The following is a 22831-nucleotide window of genomic DNA, read 5'->3' as shown; positions in this document are numbered from 1 at the left end:
CCCCGCCTGTGTGGAGTTTGCATGTTCTGCGTGGGTTTTCTCCAGGCACTCCGGTTTCCTCCCACACACTAAAAACATGTGTGGTAGGTTGATTGAAGACTCTAAATTTTCCCGTAGGTGCGAATGGTTATTTGTTTCTATTTGCCTTGCGATTGAAAGAAAATGGATGGATGGATATATGACTGTCATTTGAGATACAAACAAATGCTTTCAGTTATCTCATTGCATATATATTTTTTTTTATTTTAGTTTGGGGTGTGTTGAAGTGTTACACATTGTTTTGACTGTACTTGATAATTTATGTATCCACTGTTTAATTATTTTTCCCCTCTTGAATTTAGATTGTAGTTATACTCTAGAGACGCATTTGCTTCCCCTATGAGAACTTCATCATTATACAACTTTCAAAGTTGTTCCAGTGGTTCTCTATATTTTTCCTGTCTAAAAAGAAACTAAATTTAATATAATTTTCATTTGTAGTGAGCTTTATCTATTAATACAACAGTTTCATTTGCTCATTTCTATTTGAGAATTATTTTACCTCTGTTTAAAAAAAAAAAAAAAAAACAAAAAAAAAAAAAAGCTTTTCTGGCTCTGTAAATATACTACGGAAGCGTATTGCATTCACTTGAATAAATACAAAAAAAAAACTTCAAAATGTGTTTTGAATATTGTTTTCTGTTTTTGAGTATTTCTCTGTTTTTCTGACAAATTATTTTTCTCAGTTTTTCTGTCTAATCCCCGACCCTGCTTTTGAGTATTTTTTCCAGTTTTTCTGAGTAACTCCCCCCGTTTTTCTGACTAATTATGTTCCACCTGTTTTTCTGACAATTTTTTTCTGAGTTATCTGGACACATCGAACCCATGTGAGAACCTGCAAACTGCAAGTGCCTCTTTGCGGACTCAGTAGTAAGCAACATGACCGGCTTATTTAGTTTGATCAAGTTTTATTTCAATATGGGTTTAAGACACTGGGAGATACTCCTGTCTTTGAGTCACATGAGCTGATGGTATTGTTATTTATAGTTCGGAAAAAAAAAAATTCAGAAAAATGGGGTCGGGGGGGGGGGGGGGGGGGTTAGAAAAACAGGAAAAAAATTACTCAGAAAAACAGGGGAAGAAAATAGTCATAAAACGGGGGGAAATTAGACAAAAAAACTGAGAAAAATAATTAGTCAAAAACGGAAAAAAATATTTTAAAAAAACAAAGCCCTCAATAAAATTACTCGGAAAAACAGGAGTTTAAAAAAAAAAAAGTAATGCAAGTGACTGCAATACGCTTCCATAATAAAAAGACCCTTTCCAAAAAATGTGAATATCATGGAAACATAATAGATTATAGATTCACGGCCCACAATTTGAACAATTTCGAATATACATTTGTTTATTTTTACATAATTTGGGCTTCCAGCTCATAAAACCCACGAAATCAGGAATTCCAAAAATGTTAATACTGTGAAGAAATCAGCCCAAATTTGCAGGCCATAAATGTTTTAAACTGTGTCACACACGAATCATCTACTAAACTCAAAGCACCTGCACAGGTTTCCCCAGTTGTCATTATATTGTTTCCATTTGGTTCAATTGTCTCAGTTGGGTTCAATATGGGGAAGACTGCAGACTTGACAACTGGCCTGATGACCATCATTGATACCATACGTAGGATGAGTAAGCCACAAAGGTTAATAGCTGAGGAGGCTGGCTGTTCACAGAGTGCTGTGTCCAAGCATATCAATGGAAAGTCTAGTGGAAGGACAATGTGTCAGGAGAAGATGCACCAGCAAAAGAGATGACCGTGGGCTTCAGCAGATTATCAAACGGAGAAGATTCAATAATCGAGCAGAGATCCAGAAGGAGTGGAATGAGGTGGGAGTCTCAGCTTCAAAAACCACCACATTCAGACGCATCCGGGAGATGGGCTACAACTGTCGGGTCAAGACACTTCTGAGCCTGAGCCAACGTAGGAAGTGTCTCAACTGGGCCAGGGAAAAGGAGGACTGGACTGTTGCCCAGTGGTCCAAGGTCCTCTTTTCCAATGAAAGTAAAGTGTGCCTTTCATTCAGGAATCAAGGTCCAAGGTTTTGATGGAAGACAGGTGAAGAATAGAATCCAAGCTGCTTGAGGTCCAGTGTGAAATATCCACAGTCAGTCATGATTTGGGGTGCAATATCCAGTGCAGGTGTTGGTAAACTCTGTTTTCTTAAATCCAAGGTCACCGCAACAGTCTACCAGAATGTTTTAGAGGACTTCAAATGATTCCTTCTGCTGAGGATCTGTATGGAGATGCAGATTTTATCTTCCAGCAGAGCTGGCCCCTTTCCATTCCGCCAAAAGCACCAAAACCTGGTTTGATGCCCATGCCATCACAGTACTTGACAGGCCCGCCAGCTCGTGGATCTAAACCCCATTGAGAATCTATGGGGTGTTATCAAGAGGAAAATGAGACCCAAAAACAAAGAACTGACAGCAAGCATCAAGGAAATCTGGGCTTCCATAACTCCCTGACAATGCCACAGGCTGATTGCCTCAATGCCACGGCGCATCGAGGCAGTGATGAAAGCAAAGGGATTCCCAATCAAGTACTGAAGATTAACATCATTTTAAAAAGTACCATATTTTGATTGATTTCATGTGACCCTCATTTCTTTTTTTATACAAAAAATGCGAAGTAAATGGTGATTTCTTCACAGTATTCTAATTTTTTGAATTCCTGATTTTGTGGGTTTTATGAGCTGGAAACCCAAATTATGTAAAAATAAACAAATGAATACTTGCAATTGTTTAAAATGTGGGCCCTGAATCTATAATCTATGAAAGTTTAACTTTTGGAATGGAATTATGGAAAAAGACCTTTCCATGATATTAAATTGTTTTGGAATGGGTCCATATATGGTGCACCGTCATAACCCACCCCACCCTGAGATATTGATCGTTTTGATGATTGGTTGAATTAAAAACAAATAGCGTTTAGCTTCACCTGTATTGAAGTGAGATGTACTTATGAAAGCTCCTTTGGCTTCAGACCTTCTTGGACGTCAAAGCTTCAAGAGAAATGTCATTGGGAGGTTAATGAATGTCACTATTGCACAGAGTAGTCTGATTCTTAATTCTTAATTGAGTTTTACACTGATTGATGCCTATGTTTTTTAAGCATGGTGCAGACTTAACCACTTAGAGGGATTAGGAAGGGCCAAGCTGTGTTCGCGTGTAGTAGCCTGTGACTCCTGATCACCATCAAGAACACACTAACACGGTCATTTATTCAGTCAGAAAAAGAGATACAACATATAATAAAATGACTGCCTCGTTTGGATTCGAAACACCCAAACCAACAAAAAAATGTGCATGCATGAAATTATCTGTTCCACAGTTACAGAGTAAACACAATTCTCCTAAGTCTTTGAAGGGCAGATGTTGTTGTGAAGTTTAATCATAATGGAAATTGTATATTTTTGCATGTCTAAGACACAATTCATTGTCACCATGCTTTGCAGAATATTAAAAATACAGTGATTACCAATTTTTTTTCGACCACCTGTCCCTATTTGTCTGAGAGACCATCCAGCATCATGAAGTGCATTCATGCTGACTCTTGTTTTCAGTGAGCTCTCGACCTTTAACCATTTTGAACTGGAATGGACCATTTCACACAGACTTGGCCAAGTTTCAGCTGGTTCACTGTGGTTCCCCGAGTAGTCAGACATTAATCAATCAATCTGTTTCGGACTGCAAGTAAAACACTAAAATGTGACATATTTATCAAGAAATAATAATATATTGTCATTGTTTAATTTTTTTTTTTTGTAAAACTAGATTTAAAAATTCATGGGACAACAATAATTAAATTTATATATATATATATATATATATATATAGATCTCTCTCTCTCAAGAGAGAAAGAGATACACATACATACGTGTGTGTGTGCATAGATAGAAAATCACTGATTTTTAAAGAATTTATTTGCAAATTATGGTGGAAAATAAGTATTTGGTCAATAACAAAAGAAGAAGAATAATAATCACCTTTTATTGTCATGAACATGCATGCATGCATGCACACAAAATTTGTTCTCTGCATTTTACCCATCACAGTGAACACATACACATGTAAGTGGAACACACTGGAGCAGCTGAAGTGCCCGGGGAGCATTTTGGGTTATCAGTGTCTTGCTCAAGGACACCACAGCCGTGAATCCGGGGGGATGTTGGCGGATGGTCCAGTCGGGGTCTTGAACCTAGGTCCCCCACAGTGGCAGGCGATGATCTTAACCATTGGGCCAAGTTCATCTCAATACTTTGTTATATACCCTTTGTTGGCAATGACAGAGGTCAAACGTTTTCTGTAAGTCTTCACAAGGTTTTCACACACTGTTGCTGGTATTTTGGCCCATTCCTCCATGCAGATCTCCTCTAGAGCAGGGATGTTTTGGGGCTGTCGCTGGGCAACATGTACTTTCAACTCCCTCCAAAGATTTTCTATGGATTTGAGAACTGGAGACTGGCGAGACCACTCCAGGACCTTGAAATGCTTCTTACGAAGCCACTCCTTCGTTGCCGGGTGTGTTTGGGATCATTGTCATGCTGAAAGACCCCAGCACGTTTCATCTTCAATGCCCTTGCTGATGGGAGGACGTTTTCACTCAAATCTCACGTTACGTGGCCCCATTCATTCTTTCCTTTACACGGATCAGTCGTCCTGGTCCCTTTGCAGAAAAACAGCCCCAAAGCATGATGTTTCACAGTAGGTATGGTGTTCTTTGGGTGCAGCTCAGCAATCTTTCTCCTCCAAACACGACAAGTCGGGTTTTTACCAAAACGTTCTATTTTGGTTTCATCTGACCATATGACATTCTCCCAATCCTCTTCTGGATCATCCAAACGCTCTCTAGCAAACTTCAGACGGGCCTCGACATATACTGTCTTAAGCAAGGGGACACATCTGGCACTGCAGGATTTGAATCCCTGCCGGCGTAGTGTGTACTGATGGTAGCCTTTGTTACTTTGGTCTCAACTCTCTGCGGGTTATTCACTAGGTCCCCCCGTGTGGTTCTTGGATTTTTGCTCAGCATTCTTGCGATCATTGTGACCCCACGGGGTGAGATCTTGCGTGGAGCTCCAGATCGAGGAAGATTATCAGTGGTCTTGTATGTCTTCCATTTTCTAATAATTGCTCCCACAGTTGATTTCTTCACACCAAGCTGCTTACCTATTATATATATTGCAGATTCAGTATTCTCAGCCTGGTGCAGGTCTACAATTTTGTTTCTGGTGTCCTCTGACAGCTCTTTGGTCTTGGCCATGGTGGAGTTTGGGGTCTGACTGTTTGATGTTGTGGACAGATGTCTTTTATACTGATGAGTTCAAACAGGTGCCATTAATACAGGTAATGAGTGGAGGACAGAGGAGCCTCTTAAAGAAGTTACAGGTCTGTGAGAGCCAGAAATCTTGCTTGTTTGTTTGACCAAATAACTATTTTCCACCATAACTTGCTCATAAATTATTTAAAAATCAGACAGTGATTTTCTGTATTTTTTTTTTTCTCATTTCGTCTTTCATAGGCGAGTTATACCTATGATGAAAATTACAGGCCTCTCTCATCTTTTTAAGTGGGAGAACTTGCACAATTGGTGGCTGACTAAATACTTTGCGCCACTGTATATATAGCAGCACAGTGTACTCCTGGTTAGCACATCTGCCTCACAGTTTTGAAGACCCGGGTTTAAATCCGGCTCGCCTGTATGGAGTTTGCATGTTCTTCCCGTGCCTGTGTGGGTTTTCTCCAGATACTCCGGTTTCCTCCCGCATCTCAAAAGCATGCATGCATGGTAGTGTTTTGGCAAAACTTTTTCTGGCAGAATAAGTAAGGAAGCAATCTTGTCTTTGTGGGTTTTTATAACAAAAAATAAAGTATTTGCAAAGAGGAAAAGGTACAAGTCGTCACGGGTTGTTACCCCATACAAAGAAACACCTTCGTTATATAGAAGTGAGAAAGTCAGAGAAGAAAAGGAAAGAAAACAATTATTTGTCCAGCTGCACTCAATTTATCGAAAAACAGCTAGTAGTCACAACACGGCTGGGAACAGCTAGTACGCACAACATGGAACAATAAACGTGTGAAGGTCCTAGGGCCGCGGTTGTGTTGTTGGTCATCTTCCAGATTGCACTCTCATTGATCTTTGTTATAGGGTGATTGATTTGTGGAGGCCACTGTGGAACCCAGCTCGTAACCACAACCTGACATCCTCCCCTTGGCCAACTCGGACAGATTAGACCACAGGCGATACACAGTTATCAGTAACTTGCCCGAAACATGTTTTTTGTCAGAAAGCTTCTGTCCCTGTTTGCATCTAAATCTAACAGTCAACCACATATCCAGACATTTGGCATTTTTCAAAATTTCTTCTCAATTCTTATTTTTTTTTGTCCTTCCACCAAACAACCCAAGTAACGTATACACCGGTAATTTGTTTGTGGTTGCTCTTCCCACTTCCCATTTCCAGTACTCATTAGAAGCGCTTCTCTTTTTTACAGTATTCAAACATCTTGGAAATTGTTGGGCACTGTCACCCCTGATTGTCAGACTCTGACCTGGGAACCTAAACCCCAAATCTCCGAACTCCAACCGGGAAACTGTAATCTAGATTTCAAATTTAAGGACTTTAATCCAGAACATTAACCCGAACGTAAGGACTCAGACCTTTACAAATGGAATGTGGGGAGAGCAGTTACGAATACCACTTATTACAAAAGGCAAGATTGTTTCAAATACAGTACACCATATGAAATGATCCAATTTTGAAGGAATTAAAAATTGCTTTACCATAATTCTTTGTTTGGAGGACAACAGGTCCGTTTGGATCCTGAGGTGAGAGCCGACATCCAGAGCCCCGGCAGCCCCCCCGTCATAATTCTTTGGGTGGAGGCAGAACTCATGCGTTGGTCCTGGATGAACAATCAGTTATCGGTGATCAATCCTAGAATCCCACTTCTGACACCAACTGTTTTGGCAAATCTTTTTCTGGTAGAATAAGGAGGCAATCTTGTTTTTGTGGGGTTTTATTACAAAAAAGAGAGAAAAGTCTTTGCAAAGAGAGGAAAAGATACAAGTCGTCACAAGTTGTTACCCCTTATTGAAGTGCAAGCAAAGAAACACTTTTGTTATTTAGAAGTTAGAAAGTCAGAGAAGAAAAGGAATGAAAACAATTATCTTTGTCCAGCTGTACTCAACTTATCAAAAAACACCTAATAGTCACAACATGGCTGGGAACAGCTAGTATGCACTACATGGCCGGAACAAAGGAACAAAATAACGTGAAGGTTGTATAAAACTAATAGAAGTAATATTTTGTATATATGAAACATACATTTTCAGACTCTGTTAATGGAAAACTCTAAATTGGTAGGTGTGAATGTGAGTACGAATGGTTGTTTGTTTATAGAATGGGTACAGAAAGTATTCAGACCACCTTCAATTTTCCACTCTTTGTTATATTGCAGCCATTTGCTAAAATCATCTGTTCATTTTTTTCTCTCATCAATGTACACAAAGCATGGCATATTGACAGAAAAAAAAATGGAATTGTTGAAATTTTTGCAGATTAAAAAAAAGAAAAACTGAAATATCACACACCCATAAGTGTTCAGACCCTTGGCTGTGACACTCATATTTAACATGGGTGCTGTCCATTTCTTCTGATCATCCTTGAGATGGTTCTCCACCTTCATTGGAGTCCAGCTGTTTTTTTTACTATACTGATTTTTTTACTATACTGATTAGGAAAGCCACACACTTTAACGTTTAATATGTAAACAATTCTGAAAAGCTGTTTAATAAACATGATTAAAGGTATTTAAATTAAGCTAAAGTGTTGGAGTTTGTAATAGAAAATAGCTGAATAAATATCAAACGTTCAGACGCCAGAGTCGGGTGGATACTGAACTCATCTCGGGACAGGAAGCATCCTCGCAACTGCAGTCACGTAGTTCTTGTATCATATTCTATGAACCCTACAAGTTGTTTTTAACAATATGTTGGAATAATTATCAAACATAACCTTCCCGGTGTTCCTGTGGTGGTTTTTCCATCCGTGCATCCCGGTTCCGAAGCGCTTATCCTCACTCGGGTCGCGTAAAAACGCGCACGCGACAAGTTCCGAGCAGCTTGTCGAGAGCGCGACTTATGACGTAAGTGGTTTGCCGCGCAGTGATGATGGCGGTGCGTGAACGCGCAGTGAAAGTAATGGCTGCTCTCGATCGGCGGCTGCCTAGCTTCGATGATTTCGTGGGTCAAAGCTGGACTGCTTGGGCCGAGTGGGCCGGTGTGACAGCACCTGACGGTAAGAGAGCGTAATGACGCCACATCTGGCTGCTACGAATGTGTTTAATAAAAACAAGCCAAGGGTTTATTTTCGTGTAAAGCTCGGGCAGAGCTAGCCATGTTACCCAAACAAAGACCCTGCCGGGTCCTAGCGCTGGATAGGTAACATGTTGCGCTGCTCTCGGTCTATCTGCATACGTTGTCATGAAAGAAAATGACCAGGCTAACTTATTAATGGGCGAATTGTATGTTTAAATTATAGTGGGAGAGCTCTGTTAAAACTCATGTAGCCTGTGCTTGTCGGATGTGCTCAATTGCAATGAAACGAGCCGGGCAGTGGTGACATGAGAGCGGAATGAAGCTCGTGTGGCAGGCTGTGCGATCAACTTCTTGCCGTGAAAAGCTAGGCTAGCTTGCTAACGAGCTATATAGGCGTTTCGTTGACGGCAGGATAGTTGGTTAGCATTAGCATGCCAGCTAGTGGCTGGGGGAATTTCTGAGAGGAGACACCGGTGACAGAGGAGTCTGATGCTATTACCACCATGGAAATGCTGGCCCACCCTTTCCTTGCCTTAACTTAACGTCACTCTTGTTCTTTTCGCCTTTTCGTAGCACTTCACCCCGATTCCTTTCGCAACCACCCCCGATGTACTGACGTTTACCATGTTTGTGCTCCCGAGGGAATCCAATGTGACAGTTCTTAGCCCAAATAGTTGGCCCTTCCCAGCTTTCAGTGTGCGCGCTCACCCGTTGTTTGGCATCCACCCAGTTGTAACTCTGCTCACAACTCGCCAATAAAGTCTATACACAGCATCTCAACCATTTTTATTCTTTATTTCCCAACTACACTAGAACATTGACCTGGCTACGAGTTGACAATCACATTCAACGCCTAAACAGTTTCACCTCTGCACAGCCGTTTATTCAACTTAGTTAAAGAGCCTTGTGTGAATTTTTTCAGAAATAGTTACCATTGTAAAGTGATTAAATTGTGTTCCAGTAGCCTAATGTACAACTTCATATTGTGCATCACCTCCCCTCATGTGTTGTTGTTGAACTTCCTGAAAATGTTCTTCGTGTGTTGTTTTAGGACCTGATGCGGATGACTGCAGTAAAAATGGCAAAAAGGCTGCAGAGGCAATGTCACTCAGCAAGGAGGGTAAGTCTGAGATAAATTGTTGTTGCCTTTGAAAATGAAGTATTAGTGGTATTATTGTCTTCTGTGTCATGTTTTTATAGCAGCTGGTTTGTGACAATATACCTATTTTTTAATGACCTGGACAATATTATGACAATCATTATCCGCAGTATATGTGTGTAGAAAACCGAGGAATGGACAAATACTGATACCAGTTATCTCTATTGCGCCGATATTGGCCTTTTTTCAAAGTATAGGGTAGTCTTGAAGGCTGCGAATATCGACATTAAGTCGTCCTCACCAGTAGTTGCCGCTACATTGTGGCGGTTTGAATTGTTGTGCGCGTCAGAAAGAAAGAAACGTCTTTGTTCACAATTATCTGTCGTGTTAATTGAAATGTTATGTATCAAAAGTACTAGTGGCATCGGTGAGTACTCAAGAATAAATACTCATACTACTGTCGGACTGAAAAAAAAAAAAGTGGTATTGAACATTCCAAGTAATTACTTTATCACACGAATTCTGTATTTTTCTCATATGATTATATCAACCACCGTCAGAGATCATCTAAAAGGTAAACGCAGATCCTTAACCAAGTATTGGCAGTCATCCCTAAGGCCGAGCAGCCTACATATGCTTATTTCAACTGGACAGTACCAATAGTAAACCGTCAAAAGCATGTACAGCTTTTTCTAGTTGGTACCGTTGTAATGAAGAACGGGCATTGCATATGACGCGTCACATGATCACCACAGCTTCATGTTAGATGGTCCTGCAAGGCATTTTACATTTTATTGCTCACAAGCTCACAAATTGAATGGTTAGATAGTGGAACATCGGTCACTCCTTCTGTTCCTTGACAGTGGCAGACCCTCAGTTTGTTTGGATTTCACATAATAGTATTCCATAATGAATTGTTTTGTAATTGTTCTTAATTGTACGTACAACTGTAAAATAAATAAATAAAAATTCACCGCTATTAACATGTAAAAGCACTCCGTCGCAGCTTAATTGAATTTGAAATTGATCATGCATACCTCAGGAATGAGAAAAAGCATTAGACGTAAATCGCTCTAAATTGAGGTGACAACTGTGTTTGCCACACACTGACGTCTCCCGCCATCAGAATTGGGGAGTAACACGCTAGATTTTCTCCATTACATTTACTCAAATAACATTTTGGATAAATTGTACTTGTGAGAGTAGTTTGAATGAACCATACTTTTTACTTTTACTTGAGTAGTTATGTGAAGAAGAATCGATACTTTTATTCCGTTACAATGATCGACATGCCGCTCGCTACTTTTATTTATCCATTAGTGTGTGCGCAATCTATTTTTGGACTTCATATTTGACTTCCGCAAAAGAGGCCGCTGCGCCAATGAGTGCCACTGGACTCCAATAATCAGACGGCACAAGGCAGTCACATGACCACACACAAACCGTTCGTGGGCCGATCAAAGTGACTCATTTTGTGGGGGGCGGGACAGCCACGAGTTTTTACTTTAGAGACTCAGAAAAACAACAATTTTGTCATGCGGCACAGTCTTAAATTGTGACTGCCCAAACGTGGATATTTCAGCTCACTTCTAACTTGAGAAAACACCTTGCGGTAAGTTGCAGATGTTTCTCTCTCTCGCACTCGCACACACACATGCATGCAGACACACACACTCTCTCAATAAGTCTGGTCAGTAAACACCTTCTTCATGATGTCATTTAAATGAATAAAGCAAATAATCTTTCTGTAGGTCCACTCCGTGTGTTGTTGGTTTTTGGCCAGTTTAAAATTGAAACAGTGGTAGTTGTGTGTGGATTCCCATATATTGTCATTATTTTATAATTGTATTTATTTTAATAATGAGTTCATTTTTTTTTTTTTTTTTTTTTTTTTTAAATCAGAAGTTATTCATGAGTTACTCTATACTTGAGTAGTTGTTTGACTGAGTAGTATATTTAGTGAGAAAAATTATGTGCTAAATACTTTTTTGCAGCCTCTGTATATGTCTATATAAATGTGTATATAAAGCGGCTGAAATAAGCATTCAACACGTCACCATATATTTCCAAAGGTGCTATTGACATGAAGATTTCACCAGATGTTAGGAGCTGCCCAAGTAACCCATGCATACAAAGAAAGTAGAGCAAATAAGCTCAGAAATTAAGTTGTGTTATAATGTGAAATGACACAGGGAAAAAGTATGAAACATGCCAACTGGTATTTATTTAATACTTTGTACAAAAGCCTTTGTTTGCAATGACAGCTTCAAGGCGCCTTCTGTATGGAGAAACAAGTCGCATGCATTACTCTGAAGTGATTTTGGCCCATTCCTCCACACAAGCAGTCTTCATTCTTGAAGGTTTCGTAGGCTTCTTTTATGGACCTTGAGTTTCAGTACTTTCCATAGATTTTTAATTGGATTCAAGTCAGGTGATTGGCTGGGCCATTCTAGCAGCTTTTTTTTTCTTTGAAACCAATTGAGTTTCCTTGGCAGTAGGTTTTGGATCATTATCCTGCTGAAATGTCCACCCTCGTTTCATTTTCATTATCCTCGTAAATGGCCGCAGATTTTTGTCAAGAATGTCTCTGTACATTTGCCCATTCATCCTTAATAATGTGAAGTTTACCAGTACCATTTGCTGAAAAGCAGCCCCACACCATCATGTTCCCACCGCCGAACTTCACTGTTGGTATAGTGTTTTAGGGTGATGTGCAGTGAGTACCATTTCTCCTCCAATCATGGTGTGCATTATGGCATCCAAAGAGTTAAATTTTGCTCTCATTAGATCAGACTATATTCTCCCTCTATTTAACTGGCTTGTCCAAATGTTGTTCAGCAAACTTTGACATGCTTTTTTTCCAGCAATGGTGTCTTGTGTGGTGAGCGTGTATATAGGCCATGGCGGAGTACATTACTCACTGTTTTCCTTGTGACAACAGTACCTGCGAATTCCAGGTCTTTTTGAAGCTCTCCAAAGGTGGTCCTTGGCTCTTGGACAACTCTTCTGATTATTCATTGCACTCCTCTGTCAGAAATCTTGTGAGGAGCTCCTGATCTAAGCAGATTTATGGTGGTATGATTGGCTTTCCACTTACGTATTACGGCCCGAACCGTGCACACTGGAACATTCAGAAGCTTAGCTATGTGCCTTTAACCAATGCCATCATTGTTTTGCAGCAGTTAGTTTGCGATGGTCTTGAGACAGCTCTTTGATCTTACCCATCCTGTTATGTTTAGACTCACACCTTAGCAATGAGAACTTTTTTTAGGCCATCAATTCGGACTGAACTAGCTGATATTCATTTGCACTGACAAGGGGCTGGATTGCTGTTTGATTATTGATAGATTTTAGGTGTTGTCTTGGCTTTCAATGCCTTTTTGCATCTCCCTTCATGTGTTCAATACTTTTTCCCTGTGGCATTTCACATTATTACACACAACCTAATTTCTGATCTTATTTGTTCTACTTTCTGTGTATGTATGGATTACTTGGGTTGTTCCCAACATCTGGTTTCATGTCAATAGCACTTTTGGAAATATATTTGGTGACGAAAAATGGTGACGTGTTAAATACTTATTTCAGCCGCTGTATGTGTGTGTGAATGTGTGTGTGTGTGTGTGTATACAGTGGTTACGGAAAGTATTCAGACCCCCTTCATTTTTTCACTCTTTGTTATATTGCAGCCATTTGCTAAAATCATTTAATTTCATTTTTTTCCTCAATGTACACAAGCAACCCATATTGACAGAAAAAAACGGAATTGTTGAAATTTTTGCAGATTTATCACAAAAGAAAAACTGAAATATCACACAGCCATAAGTATCAGATCCTTTGCTCAGTATTTAGTAGAAGCACCTTTTTGAGCTAATACAACCATGAGTCTTTTTGGGAATGATTCAACAAGTTTTTCACACTTGGATTTGGGGATCCTCTGCCATTCCTCCTTGCAGATCCTCTCCAATTCTGTCAGGTTGGATGGTGAACATTGGTGGCCAGCTATTTTCAGGTCTCTGCAGAGATGCTCAATTGGGTTTAAGTCAGGGCTCTGGCTGGGCTATTCAAGAACAGTCACAGAGTTCTTCTGAAGCCACTCCTTTGTTATTTCAGCTGTGTGCTTAGGGTCATTGTCTTGTTGGAAGGTGAACCTTCGGCCCAGTCTGAGGTCCTGAGCACTCTGGAGAAGGTTTTCCCTGTACTTGGTCGCATTCATCTTTCCTTCGATTGCAACCAGTCGTCCTCTCCCTGCAGCTGAAAAACACGCCCACAGCATGATGCTGCCACCACCATGCTTCACTGTTGGGACTGTATTAGACATGTGATGAGCAGTGCCTGCTTTTCTCCACACATACCGCCTGAATTAAGGCCAAAAAGTTCTATCTTGGTCTCATCAGACCAGATAATCTTTTTTCTCACCTATCTTGGAGTCCTTCAGGTATTTTTTAACCAACTCCATGTGGGCTTTCTTTTGTCTTGCACTGAGGAGAGGCTTCTGTTGGGCCACTCTGCCATAAACCCCCGACTGGTGGAGGGCTGCAGTGATGGTTGATTTTCTACAACTTTCTCCCATCTCCTGACTGCATCTCTGAAGATCAGCCAGAGGGATCTTTGGGTTTTTCTTTACTTCTCTCACCAAGGTTGGTGAGAAAAGTAAAGATTGCTCAGTTTGGCCTGACGGCCAGCTCTAGGAAGGGTTCTGGTCATCCCAAGCGTCTTCCATTTAAGGATTATGGAGGCCACTTTGCTCATAGGAACCTTAAGTGCAGCAGAATTGTTTTTGTAACCTTGGCCAGATCTGTGCTTTGCCACAATTCTGTTGCTGAGCTCTTCAGGCAGTTCCTTTTGACCTCATGATTCTCATTTGCTCTTATATGCGCTGTAAGGTCTTATATAGGTGTAGAACCATCTCAAGGATGATCAGAAGAAATGCACAGCACCAGAGTTAAATATGGAGTTATATAGGTTCTGAATACTTATGGCTCTGTGATACTGAAATTTGTCTTTTTTAATAAATCTGCAAAGATTTCAACAATTCCATTTATTTCTGCCAATACGGGGTGCTGTGTCTACATTGAGGGGAAAAAATTAACAAATGATTTTAGCAAATGGCTGCAATATAACAAAAGTGAAGTCTGAATACTTACCGTACCCACTATATATTTGTGTGTATCTATCTATCTATCTATCTATCTATCTATCTATCTATCTATCTATCTATCTATCTATCTATCTATCTATCTATCTATCTTCTCTAAAAAGGTGAGTTTGAAGTCAGTTTATGACATCATTATGGTAACTCTTTCATGAAACAGGTGCGCATTTATCATTGTTTGTCCCTTAACAGTCCTCTGGGTTCTTCTAACAGACATGTCAATCTTTGGCCTGTACCCTGGTTACGATGACTTCTACCTTGTGGTGTGTAGCCACTGTGGTCAAGTAGTGAAGCCACAAGCATTCGAGAAGCACTGCGAGCGGAGACATGGCCCTCTGTCCAAACTTTATGCTCGAATACGCTCCCCGGCTCCCCAGCCCCAGCAGAGGACCCATCACAGCCATTCTCCTTCTCAGGGGAACAATATCATTCCTGCGTCATCATGGGATGGTCGAGGCCCAGGTGACGGGTCAGTTAGACCATCCTCACAAGCCCCTTCTACACCCCCGCAGCACAGACCCGCCAAAAACACAAAGGAAGGAGTACGGTAAGAATAGAGAGGGCTGGATATGAGGGGGTGATCAGTGATTTGATATCTTTATATTACTGTTGATACTGTGGATATTAAAAGTGAACACACCACTGTTAAAAGTACAAATTCAACAGAAAATGAAAAAATACGTGTGGTTGCCTAAGTGTGCATACACTAAAACTAATGCTTGTGGGGTGGGGTCGGGTTGCGCATCAGTTGTGCACAGCGTGTCACCTGCAGATTTTCCATTGGTTTTAAAGTAAAGCCCTCCCGTTTTTATTTTATTTATTTTTTTGGGTGGGGGGGGGGCAAGAATATGTTGTATATAACCCCACGCGTCTAAACGGGGTGTTATGATTAATATTGCATTTGTGGAATAAGAATTAAACAGATTATTTCATAAATTTTAATCCATCTCAGGGGCCTGCAATGTTTGTCAATATCGGTCTCTGCTGTCAACTGAAATAACATCACAGCTGCTCTCTTGCTTGCGTTGCGAATGTCCCGTGACCAAACACGGAAAAACGGATTACCAAACTCCCCGTGTATGTGGGGATAACTAGCATAACTACGGGCTGATGATATAATGATTTGAACCTCAAATCATCATGTCATCAACCCATAGTTACAGTATGTTAGTTATTCAGAGGCGGCGAGTCTCAAACCATCATTTCATCAACCCCTAATTATTGCAACATACACAGGGAGTCCTCTAATCTATTTTCAAGGTTCGGTCCCGTCACGTTTGTAACGCAAGTGCAAGACCAGCTGTGACATTAAATTCGGTCGACAGCAGAGGGTGATATTGGCAAATATGGCGGCCCCTGAGATGCATGAAAATTGATGAATTAATCGGTTGAATTCGTATTTCACGAACGCAATATTAATCCGAATACCGTGTTTAGACGAGTTTAAACACATACATTAATAAAAAAAAAAAAAAAAAAAAGGCTTTATTCCCCCTTGAAGTTTGGGATCTGGCTGGCCTGTTCCAAAAGTTAAAATCTTCTACTTTGTTGGTTGAGATGCATGCTTGGGGGTCATTGTTATACTGAATGATGAAGCTCCTATTCAGTTTCATATTCACCTTCTGCTTTCTTGCAGACATCTAAAGCTTATGGGCCTAATTGACTGCTGTTTGGTCAAGTCCTTCCATATTGACTAAACCGCCAGTTCCAGTTCCTTTTTTGTGTTCATTCTGAGCAGCCGTAATGCTCTTTAAATAAAGGGATCTAGTAGGTTAGCTTAGACATTGTTATTTAGAAACATCCCTTAAACCATGATACAAAGGCTGTGCTAGTAGACCATAGTACAGAAACTCCTAAGGTGACAAGGTTCATCATTGTGGAAGGAGAGAACTTTATTGACACTTTCAATACGATTACAGTGTCAAAATAGTGAGGATGGTGAACCTAAGTGGACAACAATGATACCTGCACCTCATACCACACATATTAACAAAATACAATTGTTTGAGAGCATTTGTTATTTATCTTATCATGTTGCCTGTAAATCTTTTCTCTACGTGGTGAATAGTATATTTCTATATTTCATGCTGAAATTGTGTGTATTCATTCCGCCCTGATGGGACAAACAACGGCGAAAGCAAATCTTCAATGTCAGACATAATGTCGTGTTTCACACAGTTATTGAAAACTTGGGACAGTTGAACAATTTCGCTGTTGTGATTTGAAGAAGTGACAAATCTGCAGATAGGAAGACAAAAATTAGTGGACCGTCCCAATGCCCACAGCTGGAATCGTGAGCCAGTTCATCCGTGACGCCGGTAACCATACAGTAGCTCTCCATGCGAATGAATTCAACCAGGACCACCAAGTTACAGAACATTTGTTGACTGTGTCCTCATGTGATAAGCAGTCACTTCAGATGTGTTTTAGAAATTGTGAATGTATTTTGAGGCTTTAACCAACTTTTGTAGACTACTCACTTGTATTATATTTATGAGGAAACATTCTAATGGTCGGTTGTCTCTCATCAACAGACATTCCCCACTGGAAAAATCATCCCACAGCAGCCACACAGATTTATCAGTATTTAAGCAGCCACCACCTCTGGAGCCTCCGATTTGCTCTCCACCCACATCCATTAGAGACCCCCCATGGCCACACGGAGGCACCCCACCTGGTAGGCCTTCACCCATTGACAGGCCCCACGTGCAAAGGAAGGATTCTTCTCCAGCATCAGTGGTCCCAAACCACCGTATTCCCAGGCCATACAACAAAGTGGCCTCCAGTAAGTGCTGGGGATCTTAATTTTAAAAAGTTGGCTTTTGAAGGATACATGCTTACTGTATCTTACACTTTGTGTTATCTGCCTAATAATAATCATTGTTGAATCTTCTCAATATAATTTGATAGTACTTTTTATACTGTGACAGAAAGAAACGGGAACAAATGCTATCGGATGATAGCTTAAAATCAGGATAATATGATGAATACCTCAAGGTTGAGCAGTATGTCCGATGTCCTTTAAGAGAAAATGGCAATACCTAGCCATGATTAAACGTTACTTTGTACAACCCCCAATTTCAATGAAGTTGGGACGTTGTGTAAAACGTAAATAAAAACTGAATACAATTATTTGCAAATCCCTTCCCACCTATATTTAATTGAATACACTACAAAGACAATATATTTAATGTTCAAAATGATCAGCTTTTTATTTTTTTTGCAAATATTCACCCATATTGAATTTGATGCCTGCAAAGCATTCCAAAAAACCTGGGGCAGGCCTGTTTATTCCTGTAATCTACATCACCTTTCCTTTTAACAACACAAGTGTAAACATAAGCGTTTGGGAACTGAGGACACCAATTGTTGAAACTTTGTAGGTGGAAATCTTTCCCATTCTTTCCATTTTCCCATTCAGTTGCTCTACAGTCTGGGGTTTTGCCACACTTTTCAATGGGAGACAGGTCTGGACTGCTGACGGGCCAATCTAGTATTCGCACTCTTTTACTACGAAGCCACGCTGTCGTAACACGTCCAGAATGTGGCTTGGCATTGTCTTGCTAAAATAAGCGGGTACATCCCTGAAAAAGACGTTTCTTGGATGGCACCATATGTTGCTCCAAAACCTGCATGTACCTTCAAGCATTAATGGTGACTTTACATATAGTGCCTGTGGTATGGGTAACTTGCACAACACACTCCAAACCATCACAGACGCTGGCTTTTTAACTTTCCGCTAATATCAGACCGCATGGTCCTTTTCCTCTTTGGCCCGGAGGACATGACGTCCATGATTTTCCAAAAACAAAGCCAGCTGCATTTCTGGGTGTTGTTGATATATGGCTTTCGCTTTGCATTGTAGAGTTTTAACTTGCATTTGTAGATGATGCGATCAACTGTGTTAACTGACTCTGGTGTTCTGAAGTGTTCCTGAGCCAACTTGGCAATATCCTTTACACAATAATGATGGTTTTTAATCCAGTGCCACCTGATGGCTAGTTCAGATCAGGATTTTAGTAGCGATATTGGCCCGATTAGCTATTGCGGCCAATTTCGCGGATCGGGCTCAACATATTTTGTCAGCAATGACAAAACTTTTAGTGTGACAAAATCCATGACCAATGATTTGACCCTACGATAGCCCTACAATGCCAAAATGCAAAGTGTAGCATGTTTTTTTGGGGGTGGGCTATCTTCCGTGTAGTGTGACATATGAACGACAATTCTCGGACAGCGCACCTTGACGTCGACCAATAGAATTGCGATTGCAACCGGTGCCTCACCTTCCTTGGTTGCCATTGTCAGAATACTGGGGCTCCATTGTCAACATTTATTCACACGCACGAACCAATTTTTACCAAAGCATTAGAGGATGATTGGACAGAACGCCGGCATGTTTACGTACAAACGTTAGTGCTACCACTAGCTTGCTAGGCTGTATAACATTATGTTGCCTGCTTACGAGCTGTATTGTCCTAAAAGTATGTGAATATGCAAATGTATCTTTGTTAAAATAAATGTCAAAATGTGTCTTAACTTTGTTAAAATGAATGACCAGTCGCCTCAGTGCAACACTTGGAATAAGATTTATATTGTGCAAAGGAGGCTTTCACGATGTGTCGCGTCCGACGCGCCCGAGCCTCGGCCTACACCGCGCGGAGCTTCAGTCAAGTCAACTCTCAGTCAACTGGGTGAGTGAAACAATAAAATACATCTATGCCAACACTGAGACAGCTAACAAGGTAAACGGTTGGTTGCACTTTTGCACTGATGGTTTTTAGCATTTATTTTAGTATTCAAATCAACGTAAGAGCCGATGACAGAAAAAAAAAAGCTTAACATTGAGCTAAAACGTCACTGTAGCAACTTTAAATCACAATGAATTGGAACAGAGGTCACATAAACATCTCACAGTATGACAAACCTTGTGTCTCATCGGTGAAAATCGGGAAAGGAATTTGTGTTTTATAGCATTTGGTCCCATCCATTAAAAAAAATACATCACCGGTGCCGTGTGAAGTTTTTGTGTTTTCTGAGTACCAGTGCATACCCTTCAAAATAAAAGGCTACAAGCTCAAAGCAGGAAGTCATGTTAAAACTTGCACATATAAACAAACCATTTGACGTGCTGAAACGGTCCCAGATAACTATTTTAACAATGCTATATTTAAAATTAAGCTGAAACATTAATTAATGAATATAAAGTCAATTGGGTTAGTTTGACACACATTGCCTTTTAGTTCATAGGTTTGATATTGATACTGGTTATAAAGAACCCCAAGACAAATGTTCATTTTAGTCTATGCTGTGGGCTGCTAGGAAAATAGATGTTCATAATTTGGACATCCTTTATTTAAACCATGCGAACATTTTAAACCCAGCCTCCTAAAAGAATCCGAATCGAGAATCATTTGGAACCGGAACCAAAATAAGGAACTGGAATCTGAACCAGAATCGCTCAAATTCAAACAATGCCCAACCCTAGTTGCCAGTGGCTTACCAAGATATGACAAGATTTTATGGCAATCGTCTGACATAGTGCCATTGTGAAAGACCACGTTTGTCTTGTAGTCTGATCCAGGCATGAGGGATCGAAGTTCACGGTTCAATTTAATGTTGGTTTTCAGCCTTGCCACTTACTTACATGTAGATATTTCTCAAAATTCTTTGAATCGTTTTGATGATGATATGGACCGTAGGTGATGAAATCCCTAAATTCCTTGCAATTGTTAATTGAGAAACGTTCTTAAACTGTTGGACTATTTGCTCATGCCGTTGTTCACAAAGTGGTGACCCTTGCCCCATCCTTCCTTGATGCTGCTCCAACTGAACCTTTCGGGGATGCTCCTTTTATAACCAATCATTATCGGTTTCCTATTAACCTGTTCACCCCTGAAATGTTCCAAACGGGTGTTTGTTTTATCATTCCTCAATTTTCCAAGTCTTTCGTTGCCCCTGTCCCAGTTTTTTAAAATTTGTTGCAGGCATCAAATTCAAAATGAGAAAATATTTCCACCAAAAAAGTTCATCAGTTTGAACATTAAATATCTTATCTTTGTAGTGTATTCAATTGAAAATACACTATATTGCCAAAAGTATTCGCTCACCTGCCTTGACTCACACATGAACTTGACCTCCCATTCCTAATTGATAGGGTTCAATATGACGTTGGTCGACCTTTTGCAGCTATAACAGCTTCAACTCTTCTGGGAAGGCTGTCCAAAAGGTTTTGAAGTGTGTTTATGGGAATTTTTGACCATTCTTCCAGAACCGCATTTGTGAGGTCACACACTTATGTTGGACGAGAATGACCAGTCTCTGCTCTAATTCATCCCAAAGGTGTTCTATCGGGTTGAGGTCAGGACTTTGTGCAGGGCAGTCAAGTTCATCCACACCAAATTCTCTCATCCATGTCTTTATGGACCTTGCTTTGTGCATTGGTGCACAGCCATGTAAGAAATGGAAGAACTGTTCCAACAAAGGTGGGAGCATGGAATTGTCCAAAATATTGGTCCTTAGTTCCAGTGAAAGGAACTCTGAAAGATTCAGCATACGAAGGGCTTTTGTACAATTCATTTCTCCCAACTTAGTGGTAACAGTTTGAAGATGGCCACTTCCTGTTCCAATATGACTGTGCACCAATTCACAAAGCAAGGGCCATAAACACATGTATGAGAGTTCGGTGTGGATGCACTTGACTGGGCTGCACAGCGTCCTGAGACCAACGTGATAAAGCATCCGTGGGATTAATTAGAGTGCCGACTGAGAGTCAGGCCTTCTCGTCCAACATCACGGCGTGACCTCACAAATGTGCTTCTGGAACCGTCGTCAAAAATTTTCTACACACTCCTGAGCCTGGTGGAAAGCCTTTTCAGAAGACTGAAAACTGTTATACCTGGAAAAGGTGGACTGATATCATATTAAACCCTATTGATTGAGAAGGGGATGCCACTTCAGATCATATGTGAGTCAAGGCAGGTGAGTGAATACCTTTGGCAATATAGTGTAGGTTGAAAAGTATTTGCAAATTATTTTATTCCGTTTTTGTTTTACAAAACATCCCAACTTCATTTGAGTTGGGGTTTGTCCATTCAGCTGTACATCCTTACCTTTTCTTTTCATGAAAACATAATGTGGTTACACTTTAGAATAAGAGTGTGGGAACATAATAAGCACAGTAAAATAATGCTGGTTGCATGTATTGAATGGAATGTAAATAGGGAGATAACTTCAAAAACACTTGTGGTTGTCTATTACGCAGGTATGAAATGCAAGCCAGCATGCCATCAGTCTGCTTATTAACGCCAATTAACATAGATGCATAACTTTTCATGCCTAGGAAGGCTTCTGTAGTTGTAGCTTGGAAATCGAATTTGTGTAAAGATTCCTGGTCTTGTGATGCTTACTCCTACCATGTTGTGATGAAGTGTTATGTTGAATGTTTCTTTGAATGTGTGACGTTAAACATTAATGGTTCTCTGTGTGTTTCTAGAAAGAGAGTGTGACTTGGACAAACACTGTGGTGTCCTTGATCCCGACAGGAAGAAAGTCTGCACTCGCCTCCTGACGTGTAATGTAAGCTCCAAACCTTCATGCAGATTGCAGTCACCTGTTCTCTTGGCGGTTTTCTTTTTCCCTTCTGAATATGACCCACTGTCTACACCGCACAGAAGAAAAGTAGGTTGTTTCACTACCAAACAAAATTCACCCATTTTAAGATTTTGTGGTGATTATTCTTTATCAGAGAGTTGGCAAGAAATACAAATATGACCTGACTGAAGGTAGCACCGTATTCATGTATGTGCAATTATAACCGTTACCTTGGTAAATGTGTAATTTTTGGATCCAGGTCTTGTATAGACTCTCATTTGACATTAGAACTCACCTTCTGAAGAGTGCATAGTTATGTATTTTAGTGTAGAGTTAATATTTTGGTGTTACTGCTCATTTTGAAAGAAACTGTCTTTTAGTTGAAATGCTTAGAAATGAGTCTTAGACGAGTTTCCTTCCAACCATAATCTGTCACAGAATGAATATCCAAAACATACAGCATTTGTAATATCTCAACAATCCCTAAAATCTACTGTTTGTAAAATAAGTCATCATTTAAGCAGTTTTATTTAAATGTATCGCTGTCAAATGTTTTTAGAAAAGATGAAAAGATACTCCTCTTGTAGACAATGACTGATACAGAGTGGTAAGACTTCTAGCACAGCAAG

At 40.2% G+C, this 22831-nt stretch overlaps 1 protein-coding gene across 1 annotated transcript in view; it reads left to right on the top strand.

Moving 5' to 3' along the window:
- Positions 1–8208: 8208 nt before the first annotated feature.
- Positions 8209–22831, top strand: part of atxn7l2a (ataxin 7-like 2a) — a 76204-nt gene continuing 61581 nt past the window's right edge. Inside the window, exons 1-5 of the mRNA XM_061689064.1 lie at positions 8209–8338; positions 9410–9478; positions 14823–15156; positions 17144–17394; positions 22105–22187. Of these exons, the coding sequence (XP_061545048.1) occupies positions 8209–8338; positions 9410–9478; positions 14823–15156; positions 17144–17394; positions 22105–22187 (867 nt within the window). The remainder of the gene's footprint in view (positions 8339–9409; positions 9479–14822; positions 15157–17143; positions 17395–22104; positions 22188–22831) is intronic.

This window comes from Phycodurus eques, chromosome 10 (genome assembly GCF_024500275.1).
Source record: "Phycodurus eques isolate BA_2022a chromosome 10, UOR_Pequ_1.1, whole genome shotgun sequence".
Classification (NCBI taxonomy): domain Eukaryota; kingdom Metazoa; phylum Chordata; class Actinopteri; order Syngnathiformes; family Syngnathidae; genus Phycodurus; species Phycodurus eques.
The sequence above is the reverse complement of the archived record's forward strand: the minus strand, read 5'-3'. Positions and strand labels throughout refer to the sequence as shown.